The sequence below is a fragment of the Calonectris borealis genome, chromosome 11, assembly GCF_964195595.1.
Source record: "Calonectris borealis chromosome 11, bCalBor7.hap1.2, whole genome shotgun sequence".
NCBI lineage: Eukaryota > Metazoa > Chordata > Aves > Procellariiformes > Procellariidae > Calonectris > Calonectris borealis.
Window position 1 is genome coordinate 15,530,958 of NC_134322.1, and position 16,421 is coordinate 15,547,378.

The window sequence follows — 16,421 nt, forward strand, 5'->3', positions numbered from 1 at the left end:
TCACGCTGGCACCGAACTGTGCGAGGGAAAGGGGGACGAAGTGTTTCAGCTCCCCACTGCCTGGCAGCAAGGACTGAAACGTGGCTGCCCCTGTCCCTGCCCTCCATACCCAGCAGTGCCAGGAGGCTTGGCCAGGGCTACAGGCCGCGGTGGGGAGGAAAGCAAGCCGCGAGGGCGGCCGTCCCTCGGCCCCGCGGCAGAGCAGGAGCGGGAGGCAGAGCCGCCACCCCCGCGGCGGCAGCCGGTTGCCCTGGCGAAGGCGACGCCACGCAGCAGCCTCCGCGCGAACAAAATGGCGGCGGGCGGCGGCAGCGGGGTCCGGCGGGGCGGGGGCCTGCCCCGGGTAAGGCGGCGGCTCGGGCACGGGAAGACGAGCGGGGGCAGCGGGGAGGGTCGCAGGGCAGTGTGACCGTGCCGTGCCCGCCCTGCACACTAACTCGTCCTCGCTGCAGGTGCGGAGACCGCCCGGCGGCCCCCTGCCGCCCGCCGCGGCGGGGACCAGCGTGGTGAGCGGCGACCTGCTGGCCAAGGAGGAGGCGTACAAGTAAGGAGGCGGCCGGGGGCGGCGGCCAGGCCCTGTCACCCCAGCGTTACCCCGCTCGCTGCGGGCTGTCCTGCGGAGTTCACAGTTAACGCCCTGTATCCGAGTCCCTGCGCTAGTTGCCCCGAAGCGTACAGATCAGAGTACCAACAGCGGTGTTCTGACTTTCTCCCGGCACGGCACGGCCTTCCTGCCGCCGTTTTACACAGGCGCCTCGGGGCGGGCGGTGCGGGGCTCTAGGCCTCACCTCGATCCCGCAGCACTGGACGTTAGATTTTTCTGCATTTAAAACACTGACATTACTTTTAAATTTAGAGTATGTAAGTGCTTAAGCCTGTTAAAAAAAAAGCTTAAAAGCTCTAAAGCTTGTGACAAATGCAGTGAAAGCACATTTAAAAGCAGTCGCTCTGTTACCTGTCAGTTCTCAGTCTCTGTGAATGGTGAGGATGTACAAGGAGCCACGTCTCAGAAACTCACTTAGTCACACTGCATGAAAACTATGAAGTGAAGCATGCGAGAACACAAGCGTATTTTAACCTGTACATATGGATAGCGACTCATTTTAATTATGTGATCAGGTAATGTAATCACACGACTCCTTCCCCAACCGCTGCTGCTAAGTATACCTAAGGTAAGGACTGTGTTAAAAACAGAAAGCGTTGAGGAAACAAGGACGTAAAATGTGTATTAAGCAATGACATGCCCAAAACCAAGGACACCCTTTACCTCTCAGAATTATAGTCTAAACCTTACTGTTTAATGGGTATAGGTGTTTTATTACTATTGATTTGACAGAAACCCAGGAAATTGTTGAAACATAACTTTGTTAATACCCTGAAGTATATTTCAGTGTTCCTTTGTAGGATTTATTAAAATTTAACTTAGTTCAGGCAGAGATACTGTCACGCTTTTAAATCTTTCAAAAACCGAGTGACAAGCATTCTTACTCTTTCAGGCGACTGAATGCAGAATTAGAAGCAAAAACAGAAAAACTGGTGCGTCATGCTGAAGAAGTAATGGTGAGTAGGTTATGCAGACTGTTACATAACTTAGCCTTGGTTCACGTGCACACAGGGTCAAGTTTCAAAAGAAATTATTTAGACCATGGCAACTAAAAGTATTTTGGTTTCAAATGCCATCTAAGCTTTTAATTTTTTTTTTCAAAATTGTAAACTTACACTAAAAACACATACAAAAGTAGTTTTTATATAATTTCATCAGGTAGGTAGATGTTCACACAGGTGCGTAGAGCATTTGTGCAGATATATACCTAAAACCACATAAAAAACTTGTTTATGATGTTTAAGAAAAGTATCTGTAGGTGGTTTTATGTCTTAAATACTAAAAAAAAATTAGTGTTTGAAAACCAGATACTGTTGCAATAACATCCTAGTGAAATAGGATCTGTATTGTTCAAGCTAAAAGAAACACAAAGAATAAGCAACAATAAATAGAAAACATGTAGTAAGAAGGAAACTTTCTTAAAACAGAAAAATTTCCTGTTTATTGTCAGTATTGTCTTTTAACAGTGGTGTGGCTGTGTGCCAGATAGAGTCAAGTTTTTATGTGAAAATTGGACAAATTAAAAAAAAGGGAACGGAGGAGGTAGGGTTTGTACCCAAAACAGTTTGGAGAAGGTGCTCTGTATATTAGATACATTAATTGTAAGTGCACTCACTCAAATAAATAAGGCTTAAAAAGCAAATTATTAAGTCTTCTGGAAAGCTATAGTTATATGCACTTTTCCTACTGTTGAAACTTCATTTTTATGTCCTGTGAAAACATACTCTTCTCTTGAGCTGTGGTAAGCTGAGGCTAACTGCTTGGCATTTGAACAGAAGCAGATGAAGCGTCCAAAATAGCATCTAGTCTCTTTTCCTTAAAAAATAGCAACAGCAAAACCACTTTTTTTTTTCCTTCTCTAAATACAGCAGAAGATCAAATATTCTTAGGACACTTAATATACCACATGGCACTGCCAGATTGCACAGATATACATATAACAACAAAAGAAAAACAGTCTAATTAAAAAAAAACAAACCAAAAACCAAAAAACCAAATGAATGCCAAACAGGACAACTGCATTTTGTTCTAGATTATGCTTTCTAACTGTAACTTAGCAACATCTATCTGAATATTCAGACTGAATTGTTGTCTAAAGTACATACAACATATCAGTGTCCAATTATGGTCATATTGCATGAATAAAGATTTATTTTTAAGGCTTATTGCGCAATATGGAAAATTGAAAATTTGTTCCACCTGCTGTGCATTTGCTACTCCTGTATTTCAGAGAAAAAGGAGGGAGGGTAACAGCATCTCAGATGATGTTAAGCTGGGCAAAAGTTTTACAGGCAAAAGGCAATTATATGTTGTGGAGCAGAAATAAATGTTGGGGGATAGCAATGGCATTTTAATTTTTAGCCATCTTTTCCTGAGTTTGAGAAGCTCTTCTCCACAATAAGACTATTGTTTCCATTCTTTTCCATAGTAGACTACAGTTGTTGTGATCTGTGATTTACAAATATGCAATTCATCTTTAATGGATTATATTCCCCCAAAATTGACTTTTTTTTTTTAATAAAGAAAGGCCAACAGGAGATACTATCTAGACCAGTTTCAGTACAGACTATGTCATGTGAAGACGACAGACAGAGGTATGTGCTTTACAACTGCTGCATATAATTCGCAGGGAATCTTTCCCACTGATCTCGCACACCCTGAGTTGCACCCTAGTCGTGCTCCTGTTTTGTCTATCTTTGCAGCATACTAGATTGGTGGACTCTAAATTTTTTCCTATTATTTGAAACAATTGATACTAAGTAAATGTTCTTCCTTGTTATTTCAAGGAAGTCTTAATTTTGCTGAAATGTTCTATCTAGGATGCTAAGTAGTGCTGACATCTGTAAAAAAGCAAGGTAAGGTAACAGGTTTCTTTACAGTACAAAACAGCAGATACTCAGCAGTAGATGGTTTTTAACCAGTTCAGCTGACAAAGCGAAGAAATAGATACTGGTTCACATCTAACTTGGCCTAAATGTTCCTGGGACAGGAAGTGCTTGATAAAAAAAACCAAACACAAAAACGTAAGACAGGCAAACGTTCAGCTGCCACCCTCTGGAACCTGGATGCCATTACACTTCTGAGGCCAGCATACCTTTGGCCTGTATGAACATACATACCACAGTGGGTTTTGGCCTGTATGTTCAAACCCGTTAGCCCTAGAGTGGATACATAGCCGTATTTACTCTCTTGTTCAGAGGCATTATTATTTACTTAGTTGTTCAAGGGTTTGTATATTGGTAGTACAGGAAGTGGGTGAATTTAAGATAGACTAATACACAGCTTATCAAGTAACTGATCTGGTAGGTTCCTAAATTTATGATGTCACTAATCTGGATAACAAAGATACAGGGCCAGACTACAAGGTGCTTCAAATGTTAAGCTGCAGTTGGGAAACTGTTTTGAAATAGTATATATCAAAGTCTGCTAGAGATGATCAGATAATTACTTTTGTGCAGAGTAAAAGCGAAAACAAAAAGTGAATTTTTTTATGAACGTAAAAGGATTTTTCAGTACACAGAAAGGTGTAACAGGAAGTCTGATAGAAGCCAGGCTATACCACCAAAAGTTTGCTACTATAGTTAAAATTATTCCTGAGCTATTTTAAAGCCATATCTGTCAGTTGTACAGGGGAAAAAAAAGAAACTCCATGTGTTATCAGTATAATCATGCTTTTCAAACAAATTCTGGATTTTGCTTTATTTTTGTGCTCTGTTAGATGGATTTTGAACAGTAGACAGAAGATTTTTAAGAACTTCAAACTGGAGTTGAATTATAGGGCTGTTCTATGAAGTAACATGACTGGAGGATTCAGCCCCACAAAGGGAATTAACAGCTTTGATGGTATACATTTGAAATAAATGGGAGTGCTGGAAAAATTAAAAAAAATATTGGCAATCAGCATGTCAGAGTAGCAGCTGATCTACCAATTACCTACATAAATTAAAACACCTTAAAACAACCACAGTCTGTGTTCTGGTAAACATTTATGTGAGAAAAAAATTGAAATCCCATGCTGTAGTGAAAAAAATTAGAAATGTGTGCTAGGAGTTAGGCACACTGATTATCCATGAGTGAACATTGAGGCCATTCAATTAGATTAGTTCCAAGTGTTTAATATTTAAATAAATTTTTTTTTTCTTTCAAAATTGTGCAAGCAGATAGGCCATAAATCTAATGGAAGCACTTGAGATATTTTTGAAATATCCATTTGAAATTTCCATTGATTCCTTTAAGGAGAAAGAACACTAAAGCAACTGGAAAGAAGGGGAGAAGTTGAAGCAAAGAAAGAGGTAGTACCAGCAGAAAAAAAAAAAAGACAGATTAAGGGGAAAAAAAAAAAGACAGATTAAGAGAAAAAAATGAGTAAGCAAAGTAAAAAAAAAGGCAACAAATATTTAAGTCACTTTCCAAGTCAATGTATATTTTAAACTAAGTTATTCTGGAGTTTTTATAGCATAATTTTTGCAGAGGAGCTTGAATTACATAGAGACAAAGCAGCTCCAGTGACACCACATTGAAATCAGCTTTTGTTTACACTTTCACTCTTCAGAGCATTGCCAGGCTCATGGCGATGGGAACTGTACGCGCATGGGCAAGCATGCTATAGGCTTTGAATAGGATTAGTAAACACAAAGGGTTTGCTCATGCGCATGCATGTCGTGTTTACATGCAGGGATGGAATTGTTAAACATTAGCTTCTGTTTCAGTGTTGCCACAATCCTCTAGCTACTTATTTGTATACCTTTTCAGGATTTACACATTAATTTCACTTAACAAGCTACTATAGAACTGTATTATGAGGTTTTAAAAATGGGTTGTCATGTATGGGGAAAAGGAAAGAAACCATTAAGGTTAAACAAGTTTGAAGAATTTAGGGAACAATGAGGGGGTTTGTTTTGTTTTGCTGTTTGTTTTTTTAAAAAGAAGGCCCTGAGACAACAGATGTAGTAGGAACAAATTAATCTATTGATGGAAAGAACATTATTGTTTTCTTGAGTATAGAAAGTGTTGTATTTTCATATCTTCCAGAATAACATATAACTGCTATTTCTGTGGCAGCAAATCCTCACCTTTTGCATGCTCCTAAAGCTAGCCAATAGGAAGGAAGCATGAGGAAAATAGGGTAAATAGACAAAAACTAATCATTCTATTCTTGAAGTCTGTTGCCAACCACACACAGACGATTTCTCCAGGTTTTTTTTTGGATTAATAAAATCTGGAGCTTTGTGCAGATAATTCTGTCTGTGAAATTTTTAAAGGCAAGATCTAAACATTGGCTCAGATCAGCTGAACAAAAAAATTGAGGTGACTTGATGTTCCTGAAATTTAAATTTTATTCCAAATCTTTTATAAACCAGCATTTTAATGGAAGTAAAAAATTATAAAGGGTAGTAAAAAAGTAGCCTTTCAGTGCAATAACACAGATTCACATAACTCATTCTGAAAGCAAAAAAGACAAGAAACTTGACCTGAATAGTACACAGCATGTTAAAACTTTCTGCTTGTTTCCAGCAGATTTTAAAAGTAGTCATTTAACCTAAAATTCAGTTACCAAGCAGCATGGTTTTCAGCCAAATAAGCAGATAAGAAAGCTGCTTTTTTATTCTTTTTTTTTTCATCTGTAAAATGGATACAATATTTGTAATATGTATTTCAGAGAAAATTCTGTGAGGCTTAATTTATAAATTGCTCCCACCTCATATTCACTTGATAGTCCCTGTCAATGTCAACAGCCAATCTGAGCATAGAATTGCACTCTCACTTAGGATGTAGAGGACACTGGTTTATATTTTCATCTACTTTGTATTAATTCAGGGATTTGTGTGTCAGGTAGGCGTATTAACCACTGAGCTGTTGGTGATCTTTGGTAATGGATTGTCAGTCTCTCTTGTTGAAGCTGATAACACCCTGCATACTGGCTAAGTACTCCCTGGTACAGGGAGACATTGATCTAATAAGCCAGTAGTTGCAGCAATCGCCTGAATTGCAAGAGTCGAGATTCAGATTCTGGTACATAAGTAAACTGTTGTACTAGATACCCTAGACTCACCAGGTGATTTAGATAGCAAATGAGATAGAATGGAGAGACAGAGAATGAGACTGAATTTACAATTGAACTTAGTATATGTTCCCATCTTAGCTATATTGTTTATTCGAGACATATAAAATGTTATTCTCCTGATTCTGACGGGGGTGTGTGTTGAATTTTTATTGTAAAATGTTTATTTTGTTATACATGTTCAGTGAATTTTTTTTTTTTTTTTCCTACAGAGGTCCACTCTGTCCTGAAGTTTCATCTCTTATACACTCACGTCAAGGTATCAAAGTCAAAACTATCCTGGTTAATTTCTCTTCTAGTATAATTTCCACATATTCCTTCTGGTTTTGAGGCTGTGCTACACTGGGGACTTACATGGGTGGGAAGCCAAAAGGAGATGATGTTCAAAGCAGTGCTATAGGGAGAGTGTTACCAGGGTTTCTCAGTGCCACTGGTGGTTAAGTGGACTTACATCACGTTTAATTTTTGTGTTCTAAGTTTCCTCGTCTGTAAAGCATTGACAGAAGTGTTCAGTGTTTTGAACATCAAATTAAGAATTCCAAATGCAAAATATTAGAACAAAAGTAATTTCCTCCTTTCTTCCCTTCCCTCCCCCACCAGTATAATACTAAAGGCAGTATTACTGTCTTCTAGATGTAATAACAAACAAGTAGTCAAAATAACTGAATACAGGAAGGGAAATATAATGGAGAAAGGAGATTGAGATTAGGAACAAACTCAATAGTCTCTAATTACAATTACATTGAATCTTTTAGGAGGTGAGCTGAAGCTTCCAAAATACTGTCTTCAGTTATTTATCAGAATACAGTAGAAAAAGCCTAATTTTTCAAGAATATTTATTTGAGTGAAAGTAACAAAAATATTGTTAGATCTTCCTTCTATAGGGAATTTATAAGATTAAAGTAATGCATAAAAATAGCATGTTTTTGAAGGTATGATAAGCATTTTTCAAATAAAGGCACTCAGTTGACAGTCCGATAGTTAATATCTTGATAATAGCTGAGAGCCTTGCTTATGCATGAATTTATTATGAGTATGTGTGCAAAAACTCCCACAAGCAAATGGCTATTGGATGTGTTATAATTTGGGCATACGGATGTGAAAGTTGCAAGATAAAGACGAGTGCAAATAAAATTGGAAAATTGTCCTTTTGAAAGTTTGAAAAGCATACTTTGAAAAGTATCCTTGAGTCTGAATATATGAAAAAGAAAAACAAAACCACAAAAAACACTAGAAAAAAGTAATTTCTAACTAATTAAAAAAATCACTACTTTCTGAAAAAAATTTGTAGCTAGCAAACAAGAAGAAATGCGCTTCCATGCCCACGGCTCAGAACAGACTGTACTCTGGAAGTAAGGGAAAAAGAACAACTTCAAGGTATATTATACACATCTCTTTTTGTTTGTAATAAAATATTTTAGTTGCTATTTTTGTCTATCAGGTTATTTTTATTCATGTATGCTTCTACATTTATATATATTTGTATAAATAAATGTATCAAACTTTTGGTCCTCCTCAGTCAGCTCCACCATGTAGCTATCTCTGTTTACTTGCATCGAGCACCAAAAAGTATTAGTGAACATGTGTGATTAATATTACAACAGTGAAACTGTTGCTTTCTGCTCAAGCACTTCTCAAGGCTGACAGTTAAGCTCTGTTAACTCCTTCAGTGAAAGGATGTCTAATGAGCATACATGTGGGAAATACATCATACGAGGCAACATGAGAGAGCACGCTTAGGTGGTGCAGACTGATTTGTGATCAGACTTGTGATGGGAAACATGAGGCCCTCAAGGGTCTCCCCTATATCGGTGAATCTTGAGCTCACAGGACAAGAGAGAGTCAGTAATGGTACCACAACTTGCAGGGGTTTCAAGCTGAAAAGCTTCAGCTCTGTAGATAGCAAATTCAAGGTTGTAAAAGCAAGAAATGGAGATCTGGACAAAAGAAAAAAGTAGAGAAATGCATAAAATCCTGGAAGCAAATTAAAACTGCCACAAGATATGGACAAATACCAAAATAGGATGAAAATTGTCTGCAACGTGGTGGAACATGGAATTGACATAGGCCAAGGTTGTCTTTCAGGACTTGGGAGTCACTTGTGGACCTTTTGGACCTGCCTTGGGCAGTTCAGGGGAGGCTGTTATGCTGGCACCCCATCATGAGATTTAGACCTGCAGGGTGAACCCAAAGTTGTGGGAGAAAGTTAGCAGCTAGGAGTTTGGGGGCTGCATTCGGAGGAGGATATATTGGAATAAGAACTTAGGAGCTTCAGATCCTGTGGGAACTAATGTCATCTTTTTATAAAAGAAAGCTGAGGAGATACCCTGTGTAGCAGATGTGTTGCATACCGTGTGTTTTGGTTTTATGAAAATTTTGGTATGCAACTTCTAGGATCAATGAAGTTTCTTAGGCCAGGTATAATGATACAGAAATTGTGGTGGTAAGGTAGGAGTATAGCTAGAGAGGACAGAGTTCTAGAAAAGTTAATATGCAGGGGGAAAAATAGCAGAGTTGAAGGCAGAGGATAGAAGGAAAGCCAAGAGAACATTCTTCGCTTTCTTTCTTTTACTCTGATTTAGTTACGAAGTTGTTGGATGAGAAGACCATGCCAAAATCTTCTCAGTAGAAAATGGTACTGTTTTTCTGCTCCTACATTATAATATATAAAATCTTGTAATTGTTTATGTGGAATGTGGTAAAGGTATCTTACATAAAGACAATGAGAAATTGCCATCAATGCATCTTTCATACGAATGTGAGCAATGAAGTTGCATTAGGTAAATAACTCTGTGTACTCCTAAAAACAGCAAATATGCTATATTTTTGTAAATTTCTTTTTTGTATTATAAATTTAAAATCTAGGGTTTGCTTTTTTTAAGTTCAAAAATAAGAAACCTGGAAGTACAAAGTGCTGATGATGTTGCAGTACTGGAGGATTGCGCAGATTTTTCTTTAGCAAAAACAATAAGCAAAATTGAAGAAAAACTAGAGAGAGGAGACTTACCAGATTGTCTAGATGATGATATTATTCCAAGCGTTGGAAATGAAATTGGAGCAGGTAGGTTTCCTCCCATGGTTAAGTGCTTTTATTCTTACTTGCTGACTGTTAGAAATGGGTTCTCCTGGGGAAAAAAGGAAGAGTTTCTGTAGAAATTACAGGGAAAGTTCTAAAGCCCTTAAGTTAACAGAAAAGGAAAAAAGAAAGTTTTTCTTCTTTATGTCGTCCTAGAGGAAGATCAGGTCACATATGAATAATCATGGGAAAAAGTGAATTTTTATCCTGATTTCCACCTTTGTGGGAAGACATTTGGGTGGTTACATATGTTGAATATGTGCATAACATTTGATTCATTTCACTGGGGAAATAGAAATACATGATGCTAAGCTTGTATTTCCAAAAAGATGAGCTTCGGTCCTTTGCACAAATTCCGCCTTTAGAGGGAAAAAAGCCTTTCTTCAGATCAATGCTGTGGATCTTAGTAAGTGGCGTAAATGAAGTAATGTTTCAGCTGCAGTGCTTGAATGAGAATTCTCCAGATACTTCCCCGGTCCAAACGGTGTATTTATGTTTGTCCTAGAAATAGAGTAGGAAAGGGGATTGCAGCATTTGCCAGTGAAGCTGAAGGCATGATGCACATCTGTCTTCTTGGCTCTGGTGTGATAAAAGTGGGTTTATGGAGTTTCTTACAATGCTAAAGCAAGCATGAAGTCAGAGATTCACTGCAGTAGTACAAAATGCCCCAAACCTCGTATTTTAATCTCACAGCTTGATGTCAAGAAGCATGCCAACACAGAAATAGCTTGATTTCTAACCTCATGTAATTCTGTGCAAGTTTTCTGTTAGAAGTCTCCCAAAACAGATCCTCAGGTATCTTTTTTATAGTTCTTGTTCCTGAACTAAAAATAAATTGCTTTGGACTGCATTGGAAGCTTACACGACATAAATTCAAGGTAACTCAAGAAGAGTTATTACTGGTGTCTAGTAATCAGGTCTTGTGGAACAAGGGCACATATTTGAGTATTAATAATTGTTTCTGTAACTTTAATGACGAAATGAAAATATTCTGGATTGATTTTTGCTTTTTAAATTTGATATTGACTGTTTAGAACACTCTGAATTCCTCCTTAATATGCTAAATAAGTTACTGCAGAGCATGCTAGCAGTGTCAAACTCACAGAACAGCTACAGTTTTCACAAGAAAGTAGACGTAGATACTAAACAGGCCCTGTTACAGAGTGGGCTGATCCTTTAGTGGGAATCTCCTAGTAAGGGATTCCTTAGGCTTATGAGCCTGTGCTAGACTTTTCAGGCCAACGTGCTGAGAAGGTTCCATAGCATTGTCCTTTCCCTGGGCTTCTTGCAGTGCTGTTCCTGGACTGAGATTCCATATCTTTATTTCACGATCACAGGTTATCACAGTGCAGCCATTTTTCTGCCAACACGGTAACTTACACACTGTTTTTCTCAGGGGGCTGTTTTTGTAGGTTATAACTCAACTCTGCAGTAACAAGCAATGATAGAAGCACACAGACATGTAGAAGGCTGAAGATGAAGCTCTATTTTTATCTAATATACCCTCACACATATGAACAGAATACCTGAATGTGTTGTCACACTTCATGTTAATCTTCAGATTATCTCAGGAGGTCAAGACACCTATTCTTTCTTGTAGGGCATCGCAGTCTCTCAGATGTCCTTTTCTTGTTTACCATTGCCTAAACTGTTGGTTACTTTGTAACCTCAGACCATCCTATTAAGTGATACCCCTCCCCCTTATCAGCCTCATCAGGTGATTAAAATTGACCAATTAGGAAGCTAATTGTTTAATTATCTTTACCTCTTGTGAGAATTCAAATTAATTTTGGATCATAGCCACCTCCCAAGGCTGATCTGGTTCTAGTTGTGCTCTTGGATTTTCAACAAGGTTTATTACTAAATGCTCATAACGACACAAAGCTGTTTAAGACAGAAGAGAAGTTGTTTGTGGACTAATAAATGAGTAAAAGAGGAAACAAAATGGTAAAAAGAAACAACCGGTTTTTGCAAGTAGTGGTATAGTCCTAGAGTGATCTGTCATGGAGCTTACATTGTTCCATATAGAGAAAAATACTCTGGAAAAAAAGGAACGATAGCTGGTAAATAAATTTGTATAAGAAACAATGATTTTAGGATAGTTAAAACTGACGTTCAAGTGTTGTAGAAGACTCTCATAGTACTGAGTGAGGTCATAGAATGGAGGTTTATATTCAGCATTAAAAAGTGCGAAGTAATGCTGATTGATAGAAAAACCAACTCCAATTACACCTAGTACTTAGCTGGACTTTGTTTAGTTATTGCTAATTAAGACGTGTCCAAAAGCATAAACTTATTGCTTGTTCACAGTGAAACAGGCAAACTGATTGTTAGAAATCCTTCAGAAGATAACAGAAAACAAAATACTGTACTGTTATCATTATGCTATTATATAATTGATGCTACCCCATCTTGAGTATGAGACACAGTTCTGCACACCCCATCTCAAAACCAGGGTGTAGAACTAGGAAAGATACAGGAAAGAGTATATCGTAGCAATCAGAAGCGTGGAACGACTTGAATTTGAATCTTCAATTTGAAAACAAAACAATCAAGGGCAATATGAAAGATTCTATAATGAAAACAGTAATGGTAAAGGGAAAGCTGTCTTTTTGTAATGCAAAGACTAGTAAATGCCACATTAAATTGGATTTAAAGCAAGCTATACAAAGTGTCTGTCTTTCACATAATGCATAATTAAATTAGCCAGCTCATTGCCACAGGATATTGTGAATGCCAAACTACAATATGTTTTATGAAGAAAATCAAACAACTTCATAATATAGAAGTACATGAAAGAGTATTAATCTTGATGGCTTCAGTATGGTCTCCATCTCAGGATAGCCACTAGTTACCAGAAGCTAGCAAGGATGTAACAGGAGGAAAAAAGTCAGTCTGTATCTTATTTTTTCGTGGTGTTTTCCTAAATCCTACTTATTATTGGCCTGTGCAGAGTTACAACTTACGCTGCAATTGACAGTTGATAAGGGAAGGTGGATGAAAAAAAAGAAAATTCCTATTACAGCAAATGAACACATGTACCCATCCATCCCTTCACATTCAGCTCTAGATACTCCTCCTCCACTTTATTCTTTTCCCCTTTTACCTACTGTGAATAATGGTTATTCCTGTGTTGCTCAACTTGATCCTAATACCGTTTCCATGCTTTGTGCCTGTGGAAGTTCGAGGGGGTTCCTTGCAAATGATCTGGGGAAGTGGTGGGGAATAGGAAACATTCCTATTTGATGTTTTTTGATGACAAAACCAAAAGATTGTTTTGTCATGACAGTAGTACGTTTCTTAGCTGTCCAAGAGCAAGAAAGGATTTCATTTGGTAAAAACATGTGATTAAATTGGTTTAATTTTAAACTATTAATTGAATGATGTTAGCAGTGTACTTTTAAAAAGCATAGACTACTGTGTGGGAGGGGTGTTTACTTCTTAGGAGAGTTTTGCAGTCTACATTTAATTCCTTGTTGTGAGCAGTTTAAAACTACTTTGGGTGTAACTACACAAATTGGAGCTACAGATTGATTGCAATGTAGACATACCCTACAATACAGTTTTCTTGACTTCAATCTCAAGGAATGCTGTAATGTATAGCATAGTATGATGAAAGTTTCCAATGAGTTTCAATTTTGAGAATTATGAGTCTTTTACATTTTAAAGATGTCGAGTTCAGTCATTAAAAGGAAAAATCTACAAAGATTTGACTAAGAATGAGAAACTTGCAACATCTATGTAGAAATCTCAGTTTTTATTTGCCTGTTTCTCTTTAATAATTACAAACAATGAAGTGTGTTTTTAAAAACAAGAAGGTGAAAGTGAGTCTTGCTTCTTTTCTGCATTGAATAATGAGTACTTGTGGATATTAAATGTAACTTACTATGTTCACAGAAGCTCAAATCAGATTTCTTAAGGCAAAGTTTCGTGTTATGCAAGAAGAGCTGGATAGCGTAGTGTGTGAATGCAGGAAAAAGGTAAGAGTTGAGTTTTCTTATCTGTAGAAACGGAGTAGGTTCCCCTTTAACAAATAATCACCACAGAATTCCCTCACCTTTCCTTTTCAAGTATTAAGAACTAAGGTTCTTTTTTTTTTAGTTTCCTAAGAATTTGGAGTCAAGAATACTAATTTCTGTATAAATGTGATCTTGGGCTAAAAGCCTGTGAAATATACTTAATGAAAAAGAGTTTGAGTCAGGAAAGAACCACTGGGAATGAAGATATGCCCCGGCTGTAGGGACACTGTGATGCTGCAGAGTGCCCTAGCCATCACTGCTGGGAAGGAGAGCGTTTCCAGACCCTGAGAAAAACGAGGAGGGTAGCAGTCAAATACAGATTTTGGTATACAGAGAGAAGACGAGTGGTGCCCAGAGCTGGGTGATGGGAGGAGAGGGATATTTAGGACAGAATAAGAAATAAAAAAGCTTGAGAAATTTAGTCAGGTGCTTTTGGTGTCCTTGGTAGGAAAAAAGTATGGAAACTGCTGATCTGTGATCCACTCTAAGTGGAATATTGTAATCAAAACAGAAATCAGACTTTCTCCGTTCTCAAGATTACACTTGCTGCAAAGGACTGTATTTGGAATTACATATTTGGGCAGATCAGACTGAAGTTAAGGCGGTATGAAGCTACACTGATATTTTACTGTTAGAGTGTACTACAAGTGAGTTTTATGATCTGCACTGTCTGGCAATATGTTTTCATACAGTTCATGAGGTGCTCAAACATCTGAGCTGTAAAACCTTAAATAGTTTGTGTCTATTTGCCAGAGAGATCACCTCTTTTTCATACATTTGTAATCAAGCAAGGCTTTTGAACTAACTTTCCATTTTTCACAATTAGATTATTCTTAGTTGTGGTCTCTTAACTTCAGAATGCTTTTTTCCACCTATTCCCCAGGCCCAAATGTGATGGTGACATTCAGAACATATGGTAAACCACCTATATGATTTCTCTCAAGCTTTTAGTTTGGAGTTAAGGAGCAGGGTGATATTAAATAAGTTTTTTGAGATAGGTACCTGGAGAAAATCTTTAGAAGGAATTAGATTTTGATATTTTATAACTGTACTTTATACTTTATTTCATTTTTATCAATACAGTTGCTTCTGCATTTCAATACTTCTATGCTGTGATCAGAAAAAAGTTGTTCCATTAGATTTTAAAGACATTTTCATTTTCAAATCAAATACAATTTTGTTAGTAGCTATTGAACTTCATCATTCCATGCCAAAAATACTACAGAATTCAGTTACTATAACAGATGACAGAAGACAACCTTGTACCTATTCTTGTCCTGCTCCCATAGCACTCTGTACATAAATGTGTCATTTTGGGTACTATTTTCTCTGGTGTGAAAATAACTTTATTACATTCATAAGGTCACAAAAATTTCATATTGGCAAAGCCTTGAGATAGATTCTGGGCTTTGTTCCAATTCACAGTCCAATTATTATAAGGAAGCAGTAAATCTGTTTTAAATACAAAGAAGTGGGAGTTTCTGAGGTGTGTGCGGTCACATGAAACTTAAGGTAGAGCACATATATTTCCCAAGTAAGAAGCATGTATTCCTAGGGGGCTGAGAGGACAGGAGAGAAAGACTCGTTTTCGTAGAAACTCCATTTCTGTATGTGCCTTGATTTCTTTTTCTTGAAGAAATGAAGGGCATAATGTATCTCTGAAATAACCTACATTAGTATTCACTTATAATGTTTAAAATGTTATAAAAGAAAAATGCCTTGAAATTATAATGCTTGATGTGGGATGTAATTGCCAGTAGGTCATGAAGCTAATACAGGATTCACTTGATGTTAAAAGAATCTTGAATTTGAATACTTGATGTATCCTGGATCATTAGCTTGCTTTTAAGTCAAAACCAGATGATCTCCTGAAACATAATGGATTGATTTATCAGTAATTATATTCTCTTCTTTTTCCCAGAATTTTTCCTAATGTGTGCATTTAGCTATTCTCACGCAAATGTCACAAAATATGTATGTGCCACTGTTATTCATATTATTCTATAACATTTTGATAGTTAGTTCTCAAAACCTTTGAACTATGAGAAATTAAATGTTTTACATACTGCTACAAGACAGTTCCAAGTAAAAGACTGCAGAAAATTAAATGAGAAGAGTGTTACTGGTATTTGAAGTATTGTTCTGGTAAATTGGTGTTTTGTTTTATTAGTTTGTCTTAGTTGTTTCCTTTCTTAAAATTGTTGTTAAATCCATCGTGAAAGATCGAAACATTTAAAAATAACATGATTTTTAAAAATCTTTATCTCCATATCTACAGTATGTGTATTTTTATTGCCTTTTATTTATAAAACATTACTATCACATTATCCTGCTGCTTTCTTGCAATAATTTAGTTGGTTTTTTTTGCTAATTACTGTCAAACAGGATGATGAAAATCAGAATTTAAAATCTCGGCTTAAAGATGCTGAAGAAGAAAACACCAAACTGCAACGAACAATCAGTATGCAACATTCTCAGACTGAAAAGTACAAAATGTTGTCACAAGAAGCAAACAAAAAAAGTGAAGGGTTACAACAAGAGGTCATTGCACTAGAAAAGGTATTGCAGATATTAGTCTCATTTATCTCACGAAAGGGGAAAAAATGCATCAAATCACCCTCTGTACCCTAGTTTGATAGATTCATATCCAATGATCCCATT

General features: G+C 37.2%; 2 protein-coding genes across 6 annotated transcripts in view; one reads left to right on the plus strand and one right to left on the minus strand.

Annotated features, from left to right (window-relative positions):
- TEX9 (testis expressed 9) overlaps positions 1-16,421 on the plus strand; it is a 26,082-nt gene continuing 9,661 nt past the window's right edge. The window contains exons 1-9 of one of the 2 annotated variants that reach the window (XM_075160153.1): positions 1-343; positions 453-544; positions 1,497-1,560; positions 3,132-3,198; positions 6,878-6,924; positions 7,957-8,042; positions 9,548-9,726; positions 13,639-13,721; positions 16,146-16,319. In XM_075160153.1, the coding sequence (XP_075016254.1) occupies positions 293-343; positions 453-544; positions 1,497-1,560; positions 3,132-3,198; positions 6,878-6,924; positions 7,957-8,042; positions 9,548-9,726; positions 13,639-13,721; positions 16,146-16,319 (843 nt within the window). In that variant the 5' untranslated portion in view covers positions 1-292. Of the gene's footprint in view, positions 344-452; positions 545-1,496; positions 1,561-3,131; positions 3,199-6,877; positions 6,925-6,991; positions 8,043-9,247; positions 9,301-9,547; positions 9,727-13,638; positions 13,722-16,145; positions 16,320-16,421 lie in introns of those variants that run through there. The other variant, XM_075160154.1, reaches the window with a different exon arrangement.
- The window catches only part of MNS1 (meiosis specific nuclear structural 1), a 25,693-nt gene continuing 18,952 nt past the window's right edge, over positions 9,681-16,421 (minus strand). Inside the window, exon 11 of one of the 4 annotated variants that reach the window (XM_075160149.1) lies at positions 9,681-9,787. In XM_075160149.1, coding sequence (XP_075016250.1) covers positions 9,681-9,787 — 107 coding nt within the window. Of the gene's footprint in view, positions 9,791-13,720; positions 15,629-16,421 lie in introns of those variants that run through there. The other 3 variants (XM_075160148.1, XM_075160152.1, XM_075160150.1) reach the window with 3 other exon arrangements.